At 39.7% G+C, this 20,775-nt stretch overlaps 2 protein-coding genes across 5 annotated transcripts in view; both read left to right on the forward strand.

Annotated features, from left to right (window-relative positions):
• The window catches only part of LOC141167153 (uncharacterized), a 174,892-nt gene extending 172,053 nt beyond the window's left edge, over positions 1 to 2,839 (forward strand). For 3 of the 4 annotated variants that reach the window (XM_073654543.1, XM_073654546.1, XM_073654545.1), the window contains one exon: positions 1,288 to 2,839. In XM_073654543.1, the coding sequence (XP_073510644.1) occupies positions 1,288 to 1,589 (302 nt within the window). In that variant the 3' untranslated portion in view covers positions 1,590 to 2,839. Of the gene's footprint in view, positions 1 to 493; positions 534 to 1,287 lie in introns of all 4 variants that reach the window. The other variant, XM_073654544.1, reaches the window with a different exon arrangement.
• A 16,111-nt stretch (positions 2,840 to 18,950) lies between these two features.
• Positions 18,951 to 19,904, forward strand: LOC141167567 (olfactory receptor 5G9-like). Its single transcript, XM_073654957.1, has one exon. It carries the CDS (start codon positions 19,038 to 19,040, stop codon positions 19,902 to 19,904), a length of 867 nt encoding a protein of 288 aa, XP_073511058.1. The 5' UTR covers positions 18,951 to 19,037.
• Positions 19,905 to 20,775: the final 871 nt, after the last annotated feature.

Genomic DNA, 20,775 nt, shown 5'->3' on the forward strand with positions numbered 1-20,775 from the left:
CCCATTTATTTGAAAGAGGGAGCCGAATATTCCTGGTTTCCCGTGCTGCCACTTGCATGACAGTGCAGGAACCACAGGCTCTGGTCAGCAGTAATTGCATTACCGCGGTCAGAGCGCTGTGGCAGTGACCCGGCGGTAAATAGCTTACCTTGGGTCATAGGCGCCGGCTGACGGTACTACTACCACACCAGCCGGCGCCTCCTACCATCGGAAACAGCAAGCGCAGGCACCATTGGATGGGAGCAGTAGTCTCCCATTCGCCGGCGTCTGTGGTCTGCTGAAAGTAAAAAAAAAAATGTTAAAATTAATAAAAAAATGTAAAAAAAATGAAAACATATTATACTCACCTACACCTTGTCCCCGATGTTTGCAGCCCCTGCAAAAAATAAAAAATAAACTCATTGCAAGTGTTGGAAAATACTCACTACGCATGCGCTGACCTCATTTGCCAGAAATACATTGAGTTTTACAATGTGCCCGCTCTGTTCTTCAGATCTTCGTGGGACCCTCGTTATTTGGACTGCGGTGGAAAGGTGAGGATGAGGTTGCAATATTATTTTACCTTTATTACAGGTGATCATAGGCTTCGGGGCTTAGCTGTAGGGTGAGAATATGGTGTTTTGGGTTTTTTTGCAGGCCGGCGAATATCGGGGACAAGGTGTAGGTGAGTATAATGTGTTTTATTTTTATTTGAACATTTTTTTTATACTTTTAGCAGAGCATAGACTCCAGCGGATGGGAGCCTACTGCTCCCATCCAACTGTGCCTGCGGTCACTGTTTCTTATGGTAGGAGGCACAAGCTGATGGTGGTAGCAGTACCTGTCACAGCGCTCTGACGGCAGTAATGCAATTACCGCCGATCAGAGCCTGTTTTTTCTTTGCGGGAAACACCTGAACCAGAGCCCGAACAGTATCACCGACTTCCTGAGGAAGTTAGTGTTTGAGGTCCAAGCCCGAACAGTAGGTGTTCAGTACGGACCCCGAACTTTACCATTCGGGTTCGCCCATCACTATTCTTTAGGAATAATTATCTTTGGTGAGCGGTGCCATTTCTTGGTTACATGCTTGTTTTTTATTGTTTGCATCTTTAATAGCTAAGAATCACTGTTAAAGATTTAGCTGAGTCTGATGTAAATGTTTCTAATATATATGGACTTATACAGGGTGGGAGAAGGACCAGTTGGGTTTTTGCTTAACTTTTTCAGTTTGGATATATAGCAGAATAAATATGATTAAACATACAGATAATAGATGAGTGTTTTGATAAAGTCATCTTTCCATTGCAGATGCACCTGGACCTTCCCGACATCCTAACAATCACTTTTTGGATTATCATCGTAGAGATCTGATCATCATGATTGATATGGTGGACCCTGTTCTAGATGATCTTTGCTCTCAGGATCTATTAATTCGTGAGCAATATAACACTGTGCGAAGCAAACCCACCACCCAGGAGAAGATGAGGCAGCTCTATGAGTATATTAGTTACTGGAGCGATGATGATAAGGATAAGGTCTACAAGGCTATGGAAACACGTAACCCCCGTATTATTGATAGGTTGAAAAGGGGGGGTTTTGCAGATCATTAAAGAACTGACTTATTGGCATGGTGTAATTTCATCTGACATAATAATCTGATGTATTTCATTACTAATGTGAGCAAAATCACAAACCACACAAAGTCCAACTAGAATCGAATGTTGTAGGATCTGTAAGACAATTTTTATGATGGTCTATTTAGCATTACAGGGTTGTCCATTTAATCTATATTTTAATAAGTGTGTGGGGAATGTGATTTTGTAACTTATTAGGTTGCAGGTTCTTCTGCTTACTTACAGATTTTAAGGTGCTCCTTTCCACACAATGTCTGGCGATAGAGGAGCACATCATCAGATTTGCCTTTTCCAATTTAAACACAATTTGCACTGCCATCAGCATCGGCAGAAGAGCTGTGAGGAAGGAGGAGAACCTGTAATGCTTAGATATTAAACTATTATTTATATTAAATCATGTCCTGAACACACTTATAAAATAAAGATGAAATTGGACAACCCCTCATTTGTTCATTAAGTGTATTTAGAGGGCATAAAATATTAGCTATAAGCAGTAAGAGTGTAAGGAGCCCAATATAATTGTATTGAACATAAGTCATCAGGTGTAGGTATAAAACAACATGTGTAATTGCAATAATTTTCTGGGAGAAATACTTCATTTTCTTGAACAATTTCAAGTGTTCCAACTCTTATGGCTGTGACTTGTGTTTGTGTATATGTATATATTGTGACAAAGTCACTGGCAAAGTGCTGGAGAGGAGATATGTTTCCCTGAGGCTGTTGACATCAGTGAACTAAAACCATTAAGTTTCCTCCAGCATGTTATTTGTTGAGAGGGGTTAATTCCATAGTAAAGGGAGTGATTTTTTGTGAATGACCATTGTGTAGGGTGGGAGGTTATTCACCATATCTCTCCGCCTCAGGGTGTGGTCTGGGGGAGTTTAAATATTCGGCCAGCTGAGGCATTCAGAGTTTAATGTCAGGAGAAGAAAGCTCCAGAAGGGAGCTTGTGTTTTTTCATGAACCATGTGGAGTTGCTGAACTCTTGTTCTTCCTGTTTTGAGCAGCGGGCTGTGTTTATTTTTATGGACTAAAGGTTGGTTGATGTCACACTTTTAATAAACTAACCAAAGATTTAAAGAGATGGCATACCTGTGTCTACCTCCGTGTGCAGCCGAGTGAGCGATCTACCACAATATATATATACAGTACAGACCAAAAGTTTGGACACACCTTCTCATTTAAATATTTTTCTGTATTTTCATGACTTTGAAAATTGTACATTCACACTGAAGGCATCACAATTATGAATTAACACATGTGGAATTATATACTTAACAAAAAAGTGTGAAACAACTGAAAATATGTCTTATATTCTAGGTTCTTCAAAGTAGCCACCTTTTGCTTTGATGATTGCTTTGCACACTCTTGGCATTCTCTTGATGATCTTCAAGAGGTAGTCACCGGAAATGGTTTTCACTTCACAGGTGTGCCCTGTCAGGTTTAATAAGTGGTATTTCTTGCCTTATAAATGGGGTTGGGACCATCAGTTGTGTTGTGCAGAAACACAGCTGATAGTCCTACTGAATAGACTGTTAGAATTTGTATTATGGCAAGAAAATAGCAGCTAAGTAAAGAAAAACAAGTGGCCATCATTACTTTAAGAAATGAGAGTCAGTCAGTCCGAAAAATTTGGAAAACTTTGAAAGTGTCCCCAAGTGCAGTTACAAAAACCATCAAGCGCTACAAAGAAACAGGCTCACATGAGGACCGCCCCAGGAAAGGAAGACCAAGAGTCACCTCTGCTTCTGAGGTTAAGTTTATCCGAGTCACCAGCCTCAGAAATTGCAGGTTAACAGCAGCTCAGATTAGAGACCAGGTCAATGCCACACAGAGTTCTAGCAGCAGACGCATCTCTTCAACAACTCTTAAGAGGAGACTTTGTGCAGCAGGCCTTCATGGTAAAATAGCTGCTAGGAAACCACTGCTAAGGACAGGCAACAAGCAGAAGAAACTTTTTTGGGCTAAAGAACACAAGGAATGGACATTACACCAATGGAAATCTGTGCTTTGGTCTGATGAGTCCAAATTTGAGATCTTTGGTTCCAACCACCGTGTCTTTGTGTGACCCAGAAAAGGTGAACGGATGGACTCTACATGCCTGGTTCCCACTGTGAAGCATGGAGGAGGAGGTGTGATGGTGTGGGGGTGCTTTGCTGGTGACACTGTTGGGGATTTTTTCAAAATTGAAGGCATACTGAACCAGCATGGCTACCACAGCATCTTGCAGCGGCATGCTATTCCATCCGGTTTACGTTTAGTTGGACCATCATTTATTTTTCAACAGGACAATGACCCCAAACACACCTCCAGGCTGTGTAACGGCTATTTGACCAAGAAGGAGAGTGATTGGGTGCTACGCCAGATGACCTGGCCTCCACAGTCACCAGACCTGAACCCAATCGAGATGGTTTGGGGTGAGCTGGACCGCAGAATGAAGGCAAAAGGGCCAACAAGTGCTAAGCATCTCTGGGAACTCCTTCAAGATTGTTGGAAGACCATTTCCGGTTACTACCTCTTGAAGCTCATCAAGAGAATGTCTAGAGTGTGCAAAGCAGTCATCAAAGCAAAAGGTGGCTACTTTGAAGAAACTAGAATATAAGACATATTTTCAGTTGTTTCACACTTTTTTGTTAAGTATATAATTCCACATGTGGTAATTCATAGTTTTGATGACTTCAGTGTGAATGGACAATTTTCAAAGTCATGAAAATTCAGAAAAATCTTTATATGAGAAGGTGTGTCCAAACTTTTGCTCTGTACTGTAAATATATATATATATATATATATATATATATATATATATATACATACATACAGAGGTTGAAATAAGTATTAAACACTTCACCAAATTTTATTTCTAAGTAAAGGTATTTCTAAAACTGCTATTGACATGAAATTCTCACCTGATGTTGGTAATATCCCATCCAATCCACACAGGCAAAGAAATCAAACCATATATGTCCATAAATTATGTGAAAAAATTAAAAATGACTCAGGGAACAAGTATACATTTACTGAAATGTATTTAATGCTTCGTACGAAAGCCTTTGTTGGTGATGAAGCCTCCTGTATGGAGAAACTAGTCGCATGCATTTCTCAGGTGTGATTTTGTCCTACTCTTCCACACAAATACTCTTCAAATCCTGAAGGTTCAGTGGGCTCCTTCTATAACTCAGAGGTTTAGTTCCTTCCATAAATTTTCTATTGGAATCAGGTCTGGTGATCGGGTCGGCCATTCTGACAGGTTTATTTTCTTTCTCTTTAACCATTTGAGAGTTTCCTTGGCTGTGTGTTTGGGATCATTGTCTTGCTGAAATGTCCACCGTCATTTCATCTTCATCATCCTGGTAGATGGCAGCTTATTTTTAGCAATAATGTCTCCGTACATTTGTCCATTCATTCTTATTTAAATTCTTTAATGTTTGCGGTATGCTGAAAAACAGCCTGACACTATGATGTTCCAACCAAACTTTTCTGATAATTTATAATACTTTTTGGGGTGATATGCAGTGTCTTTTGGCCTCCAAACATGGTGGGTATTATGGCATCCAAAGAGTTCAATTTTGTTCTCATCTGACCAGACTGTATTCTCCCAGTTTCACAGGCTTGTCTAAATGTTGTTGAGCAAACTGTAAATGTGCTTGAATATTCTTTTTGTTAATTAATGGTGTCTTGTGTTGTGAACGTGCATACATGCCATGGGGGTTGAGTGCATTACTTATAATTTACAATTGTACAAGCTGATTCCAGGTTTTTTTGAAGCTCTACACAGGTCGTCCTTGGCTTTTGGACAATTTTTCTGGTTATTATTTTCACTCCTCTGAAATCTTGCAGGGAGCTTCTGGTCGTGGCTGGTTCATAGTGTTGAGCGAGCTCTAAAATGCTTGGGTGCTCGAAGCTTGGGCCGAGCTCACCGTGATACTCGGGTGCTCGACCGGAGCAACGAGCCTAATGTTAGTCTATGGGAGACCCGAGCATTTTTGCAGCGGCACCCCCGGCAGTCTGTAGAAAGCCTAAAAAGTGTCCAAAACGAGAGTGACAGTGCTCAATTGACATGGGGACAGCATGGGGATTTCCCCAGGAAGGTCACTGCTGTCAACAACGTGGTCAGAGGTATTAAGCCACTTTTACGGGCTCACAATAAAACGTTCAAAAACGAAACTGAAACCACAGTTCTAGTTATCTGGCTGAAACCAGACTCTTTTAAACAGATATATTTGTGTCTGGACACTCACAGACACACTCAATTTTTATTTTTTTTTTGGGGGGGATACCAAAAGGTTAATAAGATGGGTATTTGTACAGTCTGACTGAGGAAAAAAAAAAAAGAGGATTTAGATTAAAAAAAAAAAGATTTTACCTTGCCCCTGAGACCTGGGGCTAAGTATAGCAATTTGAGCTGCAGCTGCACATATGACTGTAATGCAGTGTTTGTTGGTATTACCACTGCATCTCCTATAAACCCTGCCTGCCTGATATCTGGGATGGATATTAGTCCTGAGAAGGACTGTTTGTTTGATTTTGCAGGCTTTAGAGACCCTACACTAACTATTTCGCAGTATAAATCTCTCCCTAGCTCAGCAGCACTCTCCCTACACTGTCTCATCTGGAGCAACTGTGTCCATGATGGCGGTGCCCGGTTTTAAATACTCAAGGTGATGCTGTGCGGCCAGCCAATCACTGTAATGCCCACAACCAACATGGCTGCGGCATTACAGTGACTGGCTGGCAATCCCTGCATGTTCAATGGATCTGTAAAGAGCGCCAAATGTGCAGGGCGGAGACCCGAGCTCCCGCCCGAGTAGCCCAGAAATGCTCAGTGCTCGCCGACCATCCCGAGTAGTGAGATGCTCGGGTGAGTACCGAGCACTGTCGAGCATGCTCGCTCAACACTAATGGTTTATGGTGAAATTATGTTTTTTACATTTCCAGATTATGGGCCCAACAGTGCTCACTGGAAGCTTCAGTAGTTTAGAAATTCTTCTTTAATTAATACCAATAGTATGTTTTGCAACAATAAGGTTCTGGAGGTCTTGAGACACCTCACTAGTTTTACGCATCATGAGATGTTTCATGTGTGGCACCTTGGTAATAAGACACCTTTTATCGGATATCAGTTGCACCAACTGATATTATCACAGGAGACCGATGGACAAGTCTGGTCAGATGTTCCTCCACCTGCAGCCATTTTATTTACTGCAGAGCTATTCAGTCTGTGAGGAAAGGTCTACTAACAAGTAGGGGAGGAGAACCAGACATATCTTTATAATGGTAAATGCCAAAAAATCATGTCCACAGCACATCTATTAAAATAAAGATAATGAGGAAAACCCGTTAACTTGTTCTGCAGGCAAAAAAAGACAGTGTAATACAGAGCAGAGGGGAGGAGAATGGTGCAAAACTTTTAATGACACCCAATTGCAAAAAATATTTTTAGCCCCCATCACAGGTATTTAAGTGAAAAAAAATGTCCAGAAAGGTGGACAACCCCTTTAAGTTCAAGACAACTGTAATGGATAGTTTATACTCTTGTAAAACTTGTTTACAGCTAATATTTTATGCCATCTAAATACACCTAATAAATGATAAAAAGATGTTACAGGAGTTCATCATTATTTTAAAAGTATATATATATATATATATTTACAGTATAGATCACATATAAAAAAAGCTCATATTGAATATCTGCATACAGTACATACAGCCATGCATCTGCAAGAGTATCAGGCTGCCTTCATGCCTCCATGATCTTCCATACTTTACTATGCGGCATGCATGAGTCCTAAGAATAAAAACTACTAAAAACACATTTGGTGTCACAGATTACATTGCTGCAAAGTGGAAATCATCTAATGTCACTAGTTCAGCACAGAATCATCCTTAATCTGCGAATTATCATAGAATCATAGAATGGTAGAGTTGGAAGGGACCTCCTGGGTCATCTGGTTCAACCCCCGGCTCAAAACAGGATTCACTAAACCATCTCAGACAGATGTCTGTCCAGCCTCTGTGTGAAGACGTCCATTGAACTCACCACCTCTCGTGGCCGCCTGTTCCACTCATTGATCACCCTAATTCATTGAAGCTGTCCAGTATTACACAGTTGGTGCTAAGGAAATCTCACTAACTTCCTCCATAACTGCCTCTTTGTAGCGATTATTCTTCACAATTCAAACGTGTTCCCCGTGTTTATTCTAGGCACTTTTATTTTTTAAGAAATGTCCGGTATCTTATGTTTATATTTTAATTCTATTTTTTTTCAATTATTAAGCTACTAAATTTAAAAAAAACATCAATGAAAATAAAATTCAGAAATGTCCTTTGCAAGTGAATATTTATTGTTTTTTTTGTTGTTTTGTTAAATTTTTTTTTTCATTATATGAAAACTTAATAAAACCATTTGATACTGACTTTTTTGAATTATTGTGTGAAAACGTTAGCCCGGTTAGCAATCAAAAAGCCATGGTCCACAGGTTGCCACAGTCCATCTTTAGCATGATTGTCTCTGGTCTCTGTCACCGGCGTTAACAAATAACGGTGGATGGTATATAGATGTTTGAATACAAAGCTAACTGACCTATATTTCCATATCATGCAGGTCAGGAAGGTCCTATGCAAAGAGCACTTGGAGCACAGCAAGGTGAATGGAAGGAAAGAGAAGATCTAGCAGTAGGACTTGTGTCGTAATAAAATTCTTTACTGTAGATCAGAAATACAAATTGAAAAAATTCATACAAGAGTTAAAAGTCACAAATGAGTTTCAGATATAAGTCCTTAATTGTAATATATGGCCAAATGGACTTGTCAGTGTTTAAAAAATAAATATTAGAAAATAAAAAAAAACATTTATTGTGTTGCCATTTTCTGAGACCCATACCATTTTCATTTTTCGGGTTAAGGGATTATTTTCTATGCTGAGTTGACTTTTTTTACTGATATCATTTTGGGGTAGACATGATGCTTTGATCGCAGCTGTTACAGTGACCCAAAAAAAACCCGGAATTCTGGCATTTTTATTATTTCTCATTAATGCATTTTACCAATCAGATTAATTAATTTTACATTTTGAGAGATCAGAGTTTTATGAATGCAGTCATACAATATGTGTGTATTTTTAACTTTTCTTTTAATTGTTTTATTTTAATGAGCAAAAGAGCGGTGAATTGAACTTTCATATATATATTTTTTCTTTTTCTTATTTTTAGAAACATTTTTTTTCACTTTTACTGTATTTATTAGTCCCCTTAGGGGACTTGAACTTGCGATTGTCTGAAAATAAAGTATTATACAAGAGAAAATCAGTCTCCTATCAATGCCAGCTCCTACATGATATGTCAGGAGCGCGTTAATATACAGACCCCAGTCTCTATCAATAGAAATGTAGATGCTCTTTTTGCTACAAAATTAATAGATTTATCCAAAATAGCTTTCAAATGTTTTTCTTGATACAACATAGGAATGTATTTTTTAACTATTTTCTTAATGTGTGTGAACTGAGGACTACATTTTGTAACAAATGTTAAGTCAGAGAATGGTTCTGAAGACATATCTGTTTAGTTATTTTCATTGATTATAGTGTTCCTGTCCATATTGTCAACTGTCTAGTTGGCTCTCGGTATGGTCCAGCTGGGATATTTTCGAATTTTTACATTAATACAGGTTATTGTAGTTTTCTCAATAAATGTGTTTGTTTTGCTGCTACTTCATTTGACTCTGATCTGTTCCCCAACAGGAACATTTTAATTAACATGTGTTGGATGGAGCAATGTTCCTAGTAATGTAGAATTAATTGCCACAGGTTATTTATATTCCTGTTTTTTTATTACCAAATTAATATTTAAATAGTTGATACAAACACTAATAAGGTTGGTAGTAAATCTCAAATTCATATGTTTTTATTAAAATAGTAGATGAAATCCATGACCTCTGCCTGATTTCCCAACATTACAATAGCAGGTCATCTATATACTGTAGCGACCCAACCACCCGATATTGGTGGAAAAAAGGATTATCTTCAGAAAAAAAGAAAAATTCTTCCCATTTTGCCATAAAAATATTAGGGGAACATTTTGTCACTATTGAACCTCCCTTTTGCTGTGAAAAAAACTTTTGTCGAAAGTAAAGAAAAATTGCTTGAGTAGAAAATCAACTGCAATTAATAAAAATGCTTTAAATGCATTGGTGTATTTACTATATCTGGTCAACTAATAAGAAATGCCTGACAGAGACAGATCATGTGGAATGGAAGGATAAGGTCCTATGACATCATAGGAGACTACAATAGTGTTCCCTCCACTCCACACCATCCAAAGAGGCAGTCACATGCTTGGTATCTCTGATATACCCTGCTAGGATCAACGGAGTAACCCAATTTTTCACCAAGTTTGCCTACTCCAGCTACTATTGGTCTCAGATAATTAAAGGAGGAAACAGAAGTGTTGGAAGCTTAAAAACAATAAAGTGGGCCTGGCGTGCGGTGATCTGCGCACGTGCCACGAGTTGAATCGCATTGGTGGGCCATTGACCATATGACGCAATCAATTGTTGAAAAGGTTCTGCGGTGCACTTCAACCTCATTTCTTCTTGAGAAAGCTAAAAGATAGGTATCCGAAATGCGCATCGGGGATTCCAGCACTTGAACTAGCATGAGGGTTTGTTTTACTCTTACATTGTGGGTAAGAATAAACTGTAACTGTATATGTTTGTCCCGCCTCCCACTTCTACTCATCCTTATGTGGATATACCCTTTTTTCCTTTGTGCTCCTTATCACTTATTGTCCTGTTTTATACTCCTTAAGGAGTTTTTAAATTGATTTCAAATAAACTTTATTGTTTTTAAGCTTCAAACACTCAAGTTTTCTCCATTAATTATCTGAATTTCTAGGGAGTGGCTTTTATTAATTTTTATGCACTTAAGGTTTATGATGGCTTAGCATATGGGTGTTGAAAATGTACCTGGTATGAGTTTCATTTATTAGTCTCAGTGGTGGGGGAAGCAGTTTTTATGTAATTTAGAGAAGGAATGAAAGAATGGAACAACTGGTAAGTCCATATATAGATCCTCTGCAAGTTTTTCCGTTATAGAGCCACTCTTCACTCCCTCTTCTAGGGATTTTTTTTAAAAAAAACTTTGAACATTTTCAAATGGGATCATGACTTAGGTCTTGATATGTTTCATCATCCATCAATATCGAAATTCAGATTTCGGTTGAATTCTACGTTCATCACAGCCAGTCCTCCACCATTATCTGATGGCCTCAATAATATATCTGTGTTGCTTTTATTTGAAGGGTTAAATTATATTTGCATTTCACCCCTTCCAGAAGAATTTCATTTTTAACCCTGCCTGATATGTTTGGAGCCAGTCAAAAGCAGGTTAATGAAACGATTTCATGGGGTGAGTTTGCCTTATACCCAGCAGTTAATTGCTACAGCCAGGACTTGCCTCTAATAATCAAGGCTGGCATAAAGTGCTGCCCACAATTATTCACCTGTTTGCCAGTGAAAGTGGGAAAAAAATCCTAAGTGCGTTGAAATTGCTAAAAAATGAAATTTACCATTTTTTGTGGGGCTTTTATATTTACCATGTTCACTACACGGTAAAATTGACCTGGTGATCTGATTCTACAGGTCCATATGATTACAGAGATACCAAACATGTATATATATACAGTATATATATTTTTTATTTAGCAGATGAAAAAAAATTGGGATTTTGCCCCCTACTGTTAACCAATTAAATGCCATTGTCAATCTATTACAGTGACATTTAACTAGCTAGGGCTCATGCTCACTGGCTAACATCAGCCCATCGCAAAGCACAAGTGGGTTATTATAGCAGCTGGGTGTCTGCTGATGGCCCCAGTCATTGCCTGCTTGGTTGTCTTATGAAGTTCAGCATCAGCGTCACTGTCCCCACCTTTGTACAAATTGAACATGAAGAAGAAGTGAGAGATCAGCCCTGATTTCCTCATCATGTTCAATACATCCGAAGGCATGAACAGTGAAGCCGGCGCTGATTGGGTCCCAGGCTCATGTGTCAGAGCAACCGCACGGTAGACCCGGGAATATGAGTGCCGACACTGCTGAAATGGCGCCGACACTGTTGAAACGGTGCCAGGACAGGAAATAAGTATAAGCTTTTTTATTTTATAGGGGTCAAACATTTAGATAAAGAAGGGGTTGTAACAGTAGTGGGCAACCCATTTAATATATGGTGTTTAATGAATCCTTCTCAAGTTTGGGGACAACTTACTGTACAAAGACATTTCCTTTTGTTTATCCCAAGATATCAAAACTGCAATCAACAGTGCTGACAATTAGAAAAGAGCAAAATAGTTCAATGTACAGTAAATTTGCACAGAATGTTTAGGAATTAGCTGAATCCAGCAAATATCCTAAAAAGGCAGATGCAATTTAAATATGGCATTATACACATTGCGATTGATCTCGGGCACTGTCGCTGATAAAGGTTAATCCAGGTGGTAAGTGTGAAAATCTTCCAATATATTGCACCTCGTTTCCTTCCTCAGGATGCCTGATATCATGTGAGACTTCTCTGGCTGTTGCAATGTTCTACAATTTGTATAATATGGAGAAATAGAAAACAAAAGGCGCTCCCTGTATAATACCACGGACAACAGGTGAAGGCAAGAGGACATAACAAGTAATGGAAAGGGGAGTGTGGTGGATGAGCGTTCTACCCCTGACAAATGTTAATCCAGGTGGTAAGTGTAAAAAACTTCCAATTTACTGCAAAATGCGTTACAATAAAGTGGAAGTTTTTTACACTAACTGCCTGGATTGACCATCGAGCGACCAACCCTTCAACTCACCTACACCTGTTTCTCACGGTGCTACACAGGGAGTTTTTATTTCTGCAGATTATACCCAATGCAGAACATTGAAACAGCCAGAGTAGGCTTACATGACCTCAGGTACAACTGGGCAGGCTTCTCGGCACTCATATCATTTAAAAATAACCTGTCACCAGTAAATTAGACCCCTAACTAAAGGCATTTTTGTATAGTCCCTTTAACGTTAACAAAATGTATACCTTTCTTGTAGTATTTAGCTTGGAAATTATACAGAAATCCATTTCTGAAGTTTTAATCGCAAGTACATGTATCTTAATTTCCCCGACTGCACTGACAGTAGACTTTTCTCGCTTCCCCTGCCCTAGATTTTGCGCAGGCACCGAATCATTGCCCGGGGTCATCTTATCAGAGAAAGTGGCGATTGCACTCCTATTGACTTTGCAGAACCCAACATAACGATCTGCACTCGCACCTCTCCCTATATTGAGACAAATATGAACATTGATTTGGCACCTGTGCAGAATTACTACCTGGAATTCTCTCATCAGAAGAGGTGGTGCATGCTCAGATCTGTAAGCTGGCTATTTCTAGGCATGTGTGCATGTGACACCTCCTCTGATATAACAACCCTGATCAATGATTTGGTGTCTGCGCTGAATCTCAAGCTGTGGAAGAGAGAAGAGTAACCTGTTAGTCAAAGACTGAAAGCTGTCGGCGGGTGGGAAAAACAAAAGACAGGCATAAGAGTTTGAAGTTCAGTGTCCACCAATTGCACTTCCGATTAAAACTTCAGAGATGGATGATCTATAGCTTCTGAACTAAGTACTGCCAGAAAGGTATGCATTTAGTAGGCAATGAAGGACCTTTACAAACATGGCTTTAATTTTAGGTAGCGATCCAATTTCCTGGTGACCCAAGAAAGAAATAAAAATAACAATTTTATTTATAAAGCGCCAACATATTCCCCAGCACTTTATAATTAAGTGAGGACATATATAGACAATAAATTCAATACAAGGTAACACAGTTTAAACAGTTACATTAGGAGTGAGGTCCCTGCTCACTGCTTACAATCTACAAGGAAATGAGGGGACACAATAGATGAAAAGTGCTCGTTATTTCAGGTCTGGCAATAATAAGTAGGGATTTTCATATAAAGCTGCTTGATCCGGTAATCAGCCTGTATGTTTAAGTGCAATATTCAAGTATCGAGTGCAGTTATAGTGTGCATGGAGGGTGTGGAGACAGAAGAACAGTAGGGGGCAGATTCTGAATAGTATTTAGAAGGAGGGAACAGGGGAAAGTTAGTTTACTGAGTAGTCGAGGTGGTAGGCTTGTTTAAAGAGATGGGTTTTTAAAGCACGCTTGAAGACGTGGTGGCTAGGCATCAGTCGGAATGTCTGGGGTAGAGCATTCCAGAGAACTGGTGCAGCACGAGAGAAGTCTTGGAGATGGAGATGCGAGGTTCGGATTATGGGGGATGTTAGTCTTAGGTCATTTGTAGAACTGAGGGCACATGTAGGGCGATAGACAGAGAGGAGATGTAAGGGGGTGCAGAACTGTGAAGAGCTTTGTGGGTGAGAGCGATGAGTTTATATTGGACACGGTAGCGAATGGGCAACCAGTGTAATGACTGCCACAAGAAGGAGGCATCGGTGAAGCGGCTGGACAGAAATATGAACCTGGCTGCCACATTCAGGATGGATTGGAGAGGAGAGAGTTTATTTAGAGACAGACCGATCAGAGAAGAGTTGCAGTAGCCCAGACGAGAGTGATTAAGAGCGACAGTATGAGTTTCTGGAGTTTCAATGGTGAGAAAAGGTCGGATTCTGGAGATGTTTTTAAGATGCAGGTGAAGAGAGTGAGAGGACCTTGCTGGCCATAAGAGAGGACACTCTACAAGCAAGGGAGAGAGAGAAACCTGCTGACCATAGGAGCTTACACTCCATGGAAGAGAGAGGCTTACAGTGAGTCAGGAAATGGAAAATGTTTGAGCTGTGAAAACTGTGCTCCACTGGCAACTACTGATCTGTGATGGCCCTGTTACTGACCACCACCGCAAGGTATAATAATCTGTAAGATTTCATAGATTTAGGGCATTATGGGGAACCCTTTTCAGCAATACAAAATGATGCTTGCCTACGCTTTGATGCTTCAGTAGTGTGTGACATGGTGCCTGGCTTTTATTTTTGTAGATTGTGAGCCCTCGTGGGCAGGGTCCTTGCTCTTCCTGTACCAGTCGCTGTCAGATTGTGTTCAAGATTATTGTAATTGTTCTTGTATTATACCCCTTTTTCACATGTAAAGTGCCATGGAATAAATGGCGCTATAATAATAAATAATAATAATAATAATAATTTTTGAGAGACGCAAAAAAATTCTCAAAATATTCAAATTTGCTTGAAACTGCAAATGTTAAGAAATTCAACCTCAACTCAATCTTCTGGAAATCTTTCCACTCATATCTAGTATGAAAAGTTCTTATTCAGATCACTAAAGTAACTAATTATAATGTTGAAAGAAATGTATTGTATGGATGCACTCTCTGTGTTAGGCATTAGGTATAAGGCCTTAGGCAGCGTACACACAGGAAATGCAGTTTCTGTCCAAACAAATGGGATTTTTATTGCTTTCAATGAGTTGCACAGCACCAAAACAAACTCATAATCATAAATCCCTAGCCTTGTCCAGGCGCTAACTGAACAGAACAGACCCTGGCTTGTCATACACGACTGAGCTAGTCCCAGCTCGGTAAAAAAAAACAGCTATTGTCCATGGCAACCACTGATATTTGCAGTTCTGTGCAGACTCTTCTCAGAGGAATTCTGGCCTCTCTCTCTCTTTCTGGCTCTCTTTTACCCCAACTTTGCTATACCACCGCATTCTGAGTGCTAAGAAAAGTATTTCACAACAACTTTATCCAATTTGTGTTTGATACGAACAGATTTGTTTTAGATGAAGGTGGACAACATGGCGGCAGGGGAACTAGTAATCTAGTGGTGACAGCTGACATGTTTGTAGATACACTGAGTAAGGGCAAATCTATATGTGAGAATCAAGAGGGAAAGCAAGGCACTAAAGATATTTCCTGCTCTGAAACAACTGTCTGCTGAGTCAGGATCATGTTGATGATGATTTTGTGGAGGACAGGACTTGAGAAGAAGATTGAGATAATAAAGAGGCGAAGTCAGTGGAGGGGGGTAGTAGTGTTATTAATAAAGAGAGGAGCTCATATCCATCAAAAAGATTTTCCAAAGGCAGGTCTACTTCTTCTATAGTCAGTTAAGGAACAGGAGAAATCATTGCTGCTTTTTTTTTGGAGGAGGCTCTACATGCCCTAAAAACTCTGGTCATGGTGGTAGCGAGTCCAATGTGCAGTCATTTCGGGTGTGGAAATTCCATTTCCCCATTGCTAGCCAACAAATCTTTTGCAATTCAAATAAAATTAGTCATAGATTTCTCAAAGCATATCAAATTGGAGCTACAGCTCTCTAACAACACATGAAGTGGCAATACCTTCTCGCAAGGGAAAAAAACCTGCTAGCTCCAGTCCTTCTATAGTAATAGAGAGGAAGCAAAGGGCATTTTGGAATTTGTGATATAGCACTCCTCTCAATCACAGCAGAGTGATGTTACCTCTGACAGCGACACCATCAGCTTGAGTCAGCATTCTATACATAATGGTCTGTGTAGCATCGGCGTCTCTGCCCCTTGCTAGGCAGAGATGCCGTCCCTCTCACCACTCCGCTCCCCGCGCGGCATACTCCTGCACTCCTCTTCCTGCTGCTGCAGGCGTGCGCAGCTTCCCGGCACTGTGCTTAGGGCGCGCGCGCCCTCTCTCTTAAAGGGGCCGCGCGCACCGTCCTAAGGAGTCCCCGGCCAATAGCCGAGGGTCCTCCCAAATATAAGGCACCTCCTCTAAAATGGAGGTGCCGAGCAAAAGTTGATGCACAGCATCCTTACCTCTGCTTCAGCCCTCAGGTCCAGTTGCCAGCCTGACTACTGTTCCAGTCCACCAGTCTGACTACTCTCCAGCCCGACAGTCTGCCTTCCGTTCAACTCGCGAGTCTATCTATTGGCAAGTCCGCCTGCTTACCAGGAAGCACCTGCTAGTTTCCTGCCTGCAACCTGCCGTACCTGCTAGCCCGCTCACCTGGGAGCACTCGCCTGTTTCCTGCCTGTTACCTGCTAGCCTACCTGTAGGCTCTGCCATCACTTGCTGTGACCACCCACCTGCTAACCTAGAGACTTCAGCCTGCTTGGCCTTCACTTGTCGTAGCCTACCTCGAGGCTCCTGCTGTCACTCGCTGTGACTACCTGTCTGTTACCTAGAGACTTCTACCTGCCCTGCCATCACGTGCCGTGACCACCTGTCAACTATCCAGAGACTTCTGCCTGCTTGTTGTGTCCATTCTCTATACCTGTCAGTCCCAGTCCGCTGACCCGTGGGAGCCACCTGCTCTTTTACAAGGTCGTCCCCAGAGTAGCCCCTGGTCCCTCTGCTCGGTCCCTCACTGGTCACGGAGTCATTAGCTGCCGTATGACCAGGGTCGGTCTGAGTTGATACTTAGTTACGCCCCTCTGAGTCCCTCCTTGCACCGCGGCACAGAGGTTCCACCACCCGGATCCATAACAGTCTGTCTGATCACAAATGACTAAGGGATAATTTTTGGATCATTTTGTTAATTTTAAACATGAAACAACAGTCAGTATGCTCTGTTCTTAAATATGATGATTGCTTCCAAAGTTAACATCCATTTCTTTTAAGAGGTCTCTTTATCAGTACTAAGGCTGTTTTTATGTTGAAGAATTCAATGGGGGTTGGAGACCTCAAAGTGTTACATACTACTTTTGGGGCAATTGGAGGCTTTGCAGTAATGTGATTCACTGCTAATCATTTTTTTTTTAAATATTTGTCAAAATAATTGATAATTTCTACCATAAATATAATTTCTATTTTCTAAATGAAAAAAAAAAAAATTACAGTGGTTTTCTAAAAAGTCACTGATGACTTCAAAATGTCTTATTATTTTCATCCATTGAGCAGGACGCTAGAGATTTATAAGGCATAAACAAAGTCATCTCCAGGGAGTTATTCCACCTGGCAGCTCGTCTTCATTTTGTGCATAAATATCCACAGATAATTCCTCACTTTTCTGTGTCATGGAAGATGAATAAACTTCTGCCTTACATTATTATTAATCTCCCTAGAGCAACTAGAGGAAAATAATGTGAAGATGAATGTCAAGAACAAAGAAGTATCTGATGTGAGTAACAAAAGTGTACTAAAACCCAGGAACGACTTAAAGATCATAAGGGTCTGACAATCAAAATTCAAGATTCGAAGAAATGGACATATTGATGTATAGAAGGAAAAATATGTATCTGTGACAATGACATTTGATGGATGTCTGATATGTTTGCTAATCTAAAAAATTTAGGTTACATTTACATTTTCGTTTATATAACAATGGCTTGTCAGTGTAGATTCATCATCTCTTTTGTTTTTACATGATAACTTCTTATTTGTTCTGTGTAGCACTTTACGATCGAAGAAAGAAACTATTTATAATAGACTTGTCTTGTCTAAGTAGGAGTTAATATCCTAATTTGTATACTAATCTATCACACATGTTTAGGGGTGGTCACAGTTTTTATTATAAATGTGTTGTTTTTTAATTCATTTGTATACTGACGATTAAGGGGCTGTGTCCTCGAAACGCGTCCAGTTGTTCCCCTCCTAGGGACATGCTGTGATTTTTATTGTTGGAATAAAAGGATTTATCGCATCTGGCACCGGATTTTACCTTCTTTATTTATAATAGAGACAGATTGGTTGCAAACATTTTTTCAACTGAAAATCTTCCCATACTTATAAAAAGGATTGTCACTGACGGTCGAGTATTGATTTCTGTGAACCTGATTCAGATGAACAGACGAAGAACAGAAATGTATGCAACAAATCTGAAGAATTAATTCACTTACGGGAGCTTTGAATCAGACCCAAAACCCCTTTATTTAGAGATTATCAATTAGCTTTATTCAAGAGGCACCTTGTCAGGGTATAACGATGTTGCAGGTACCTGCAAACCGGATGAGTATAGAGAAAAGTATAACTTAAGGAATGTCCAGATGCAGATATGTTGTAGACATTTCTGTTATTTTCCTGTAGATATTAAAGGAAATTTGTGCACATGGCAAAAACGACCTCATTCACAATTATGACAATTATTTTCGGTAACAGAAAATCCTAAATCAAGCCTGTTTCATTTGCACAACCTTGTTAAACTTATTTTTTTCTAATTTAGGTTTCATTGATTAGTTCTACATTTTTACATCACTTTTTCAGTATGCAATTATATTAACTGGCGGTATAGTACAAAATACATTGTACGAAACATACTTATGTTGTCTACAGAATATATATTGAGACAAGTTCTAGAATTATTGATAAAAGTTATTTCTTTTTGTTTTTTTAACACCTGCCATACTTCTTTCTTTGGTCTAAAAACAGGAGAACAACAAGACATCAGTTACTGAATTCTTACTCTTAGGATTTCAAGTCAGTCATGGTGAAAGACTTCTCCTCTTCTGTTTGTTCCTTATGGTTTATTTTATGATAATATTTGGGAATCTCCTGATCATCATCCTGGTGTCCACCAGCAAGAACCTCCACACCCCAATGTACTTCTTCATCTCACAGCTGTCCATCACTGACATCTTGTTACCCACAGACATTGTCCCCAAACTGCTCTATGTTCTATTGAATAATGGGGAGAGCGTGACCTTTGTTGACTGTATCACTCAATGTTATTTTTTTGGTGTCTTAGAAACATTTAAATGTCTTCTTCTTGCTGTGATGTCTTATGACAGATATGTGGCCGTCTGTAACCCCCTCCGTTATACATCTATTATGACCAGTGGATATTGTGTGATATTAACTATCTTTTGTTTTTTGTTCGGATTTTCACTGATTTTTATTTACACCATTACAATAGCAAATCTAAACTTTTGTGGACCCAATGTCATTGACCATTTATTTTGCGACTTTGTCCCGTTGATAGACCTTGCCTGTTCTGACACCTTTATTATACACTTGGAGATTTATTTATTAGGCACTCCAGCGGTCTTTATTCCAGCCACAATCATTGCTGTGTCTTATACTTATATAGTTGTAACAGTCTTACGGATCCCTTCCAATACGGGAAGACAGAAAGCCTTCTCCACCTGTAGCTCCCACCTCACTGTGGTCTCCATATTCTATGGGACTCTGTTTAGTATTTATGTTGTCCCAACAAAGGGTCTCACACTCACCGTAAGTAAGATCCTATCCCTGCTATATACCGTCTTTACTCCTTTGATCAACCCCATTATATACAGTCTGAGAAATGAGGACATTAAAAAAGCCGTACAAGGAACAGTTCATAAACTGGTCACCTGGAAAATCATTCGCTATATGCTATACAGATAAATAATGTCCAGTCATTAATCCACAATGCTTGAATATATTTTCTCTTTATTGATTCTGGTACACTTTTTGAGGTTAAACTAACCCTCTATTATTTGACTTAAAGACCTTTATGTCCTAACCTCCCAAAGTGTTCATTTTTTGTTTCATTGCTCCTTAAAACAGAATTCCAAATCATCTGTGGCTTCTTTATACTGTTTTAGGCACATTAGAGTGGATTTCTTGTGCTTTTGGGTCAGTAGAGGTAATGTATTGTAGTTCAAGATGGACACTTTCTGCATTGAATATGCCACTAACTGAAACCTTAGTGCCTATTTCCACCAAATCTTGCTGTAAGTACAGTTCTTTGCTGTCGCTTGATCGTTTTTGGCTTCCGGCTCCCCCCGGGAATTTGGATAAAGCTTCCTCTTTCTGCCATGTTTGGCGTTCCTATGGGACTTCTGCTTCCCTCTGTATCTCTTGGATCATTCAATTCCTTTGTATCTTAAAGTCTCTATTCGTGAAGGCAATATTCTTGTATTAACTTTTTGGACAATTCTATTGGCTTAGACATATTTTTAACATAAAATCAAATGTCACAGTCAACAAAACCCTAGGCGGTCCAGGTATTTCATGTGTTTGATGTCAATACTTGATGCAACTAGTGAAATCATGGTTATTACTAGTGATGAGCGAGTATGTTCAGTTAACCCTTTCGGCGAGTATGCTCGGGTCAGTACCGAGTATCTTCAGAATACTCGGTGATATGTTTGAATCACTCCCGTGTGCATGATTTGCGACTGTTTGACAAGTTTAATACATGTGAGGAATGCTTAAGAAACTTCCTGTAAAGTTTAAGCTCTTATGATCAGCAGTGTCCTTTCTCTCCTGTATA

This window comes from Phyllobates terribilis, unplaced genomic scaffold (genome assembly GCF_046119375.1).
Source record: "Phyllobates terribilis strain yellow unplaced genomic scaffold, ASM4611937v1 Scaffold_11__3_contigs__length_659146591, whole genome shotgun sequence".
Lineage (NCBI taxonomy): Eukaryota > Metazoa > Chordata > Amphibia > Anura > Dendrobatidae > Phyllobates > Phyllobates terribilis.

Excerpts from the sequence above, each read along its gene's own strand:
- LOC141167567 (XM_073654957.1), top strand. The coding sequence starts at position 19,038 with ATGGTTTATTTTATGATAATATTTGGGAATCTCCTGATCATCATCCTG.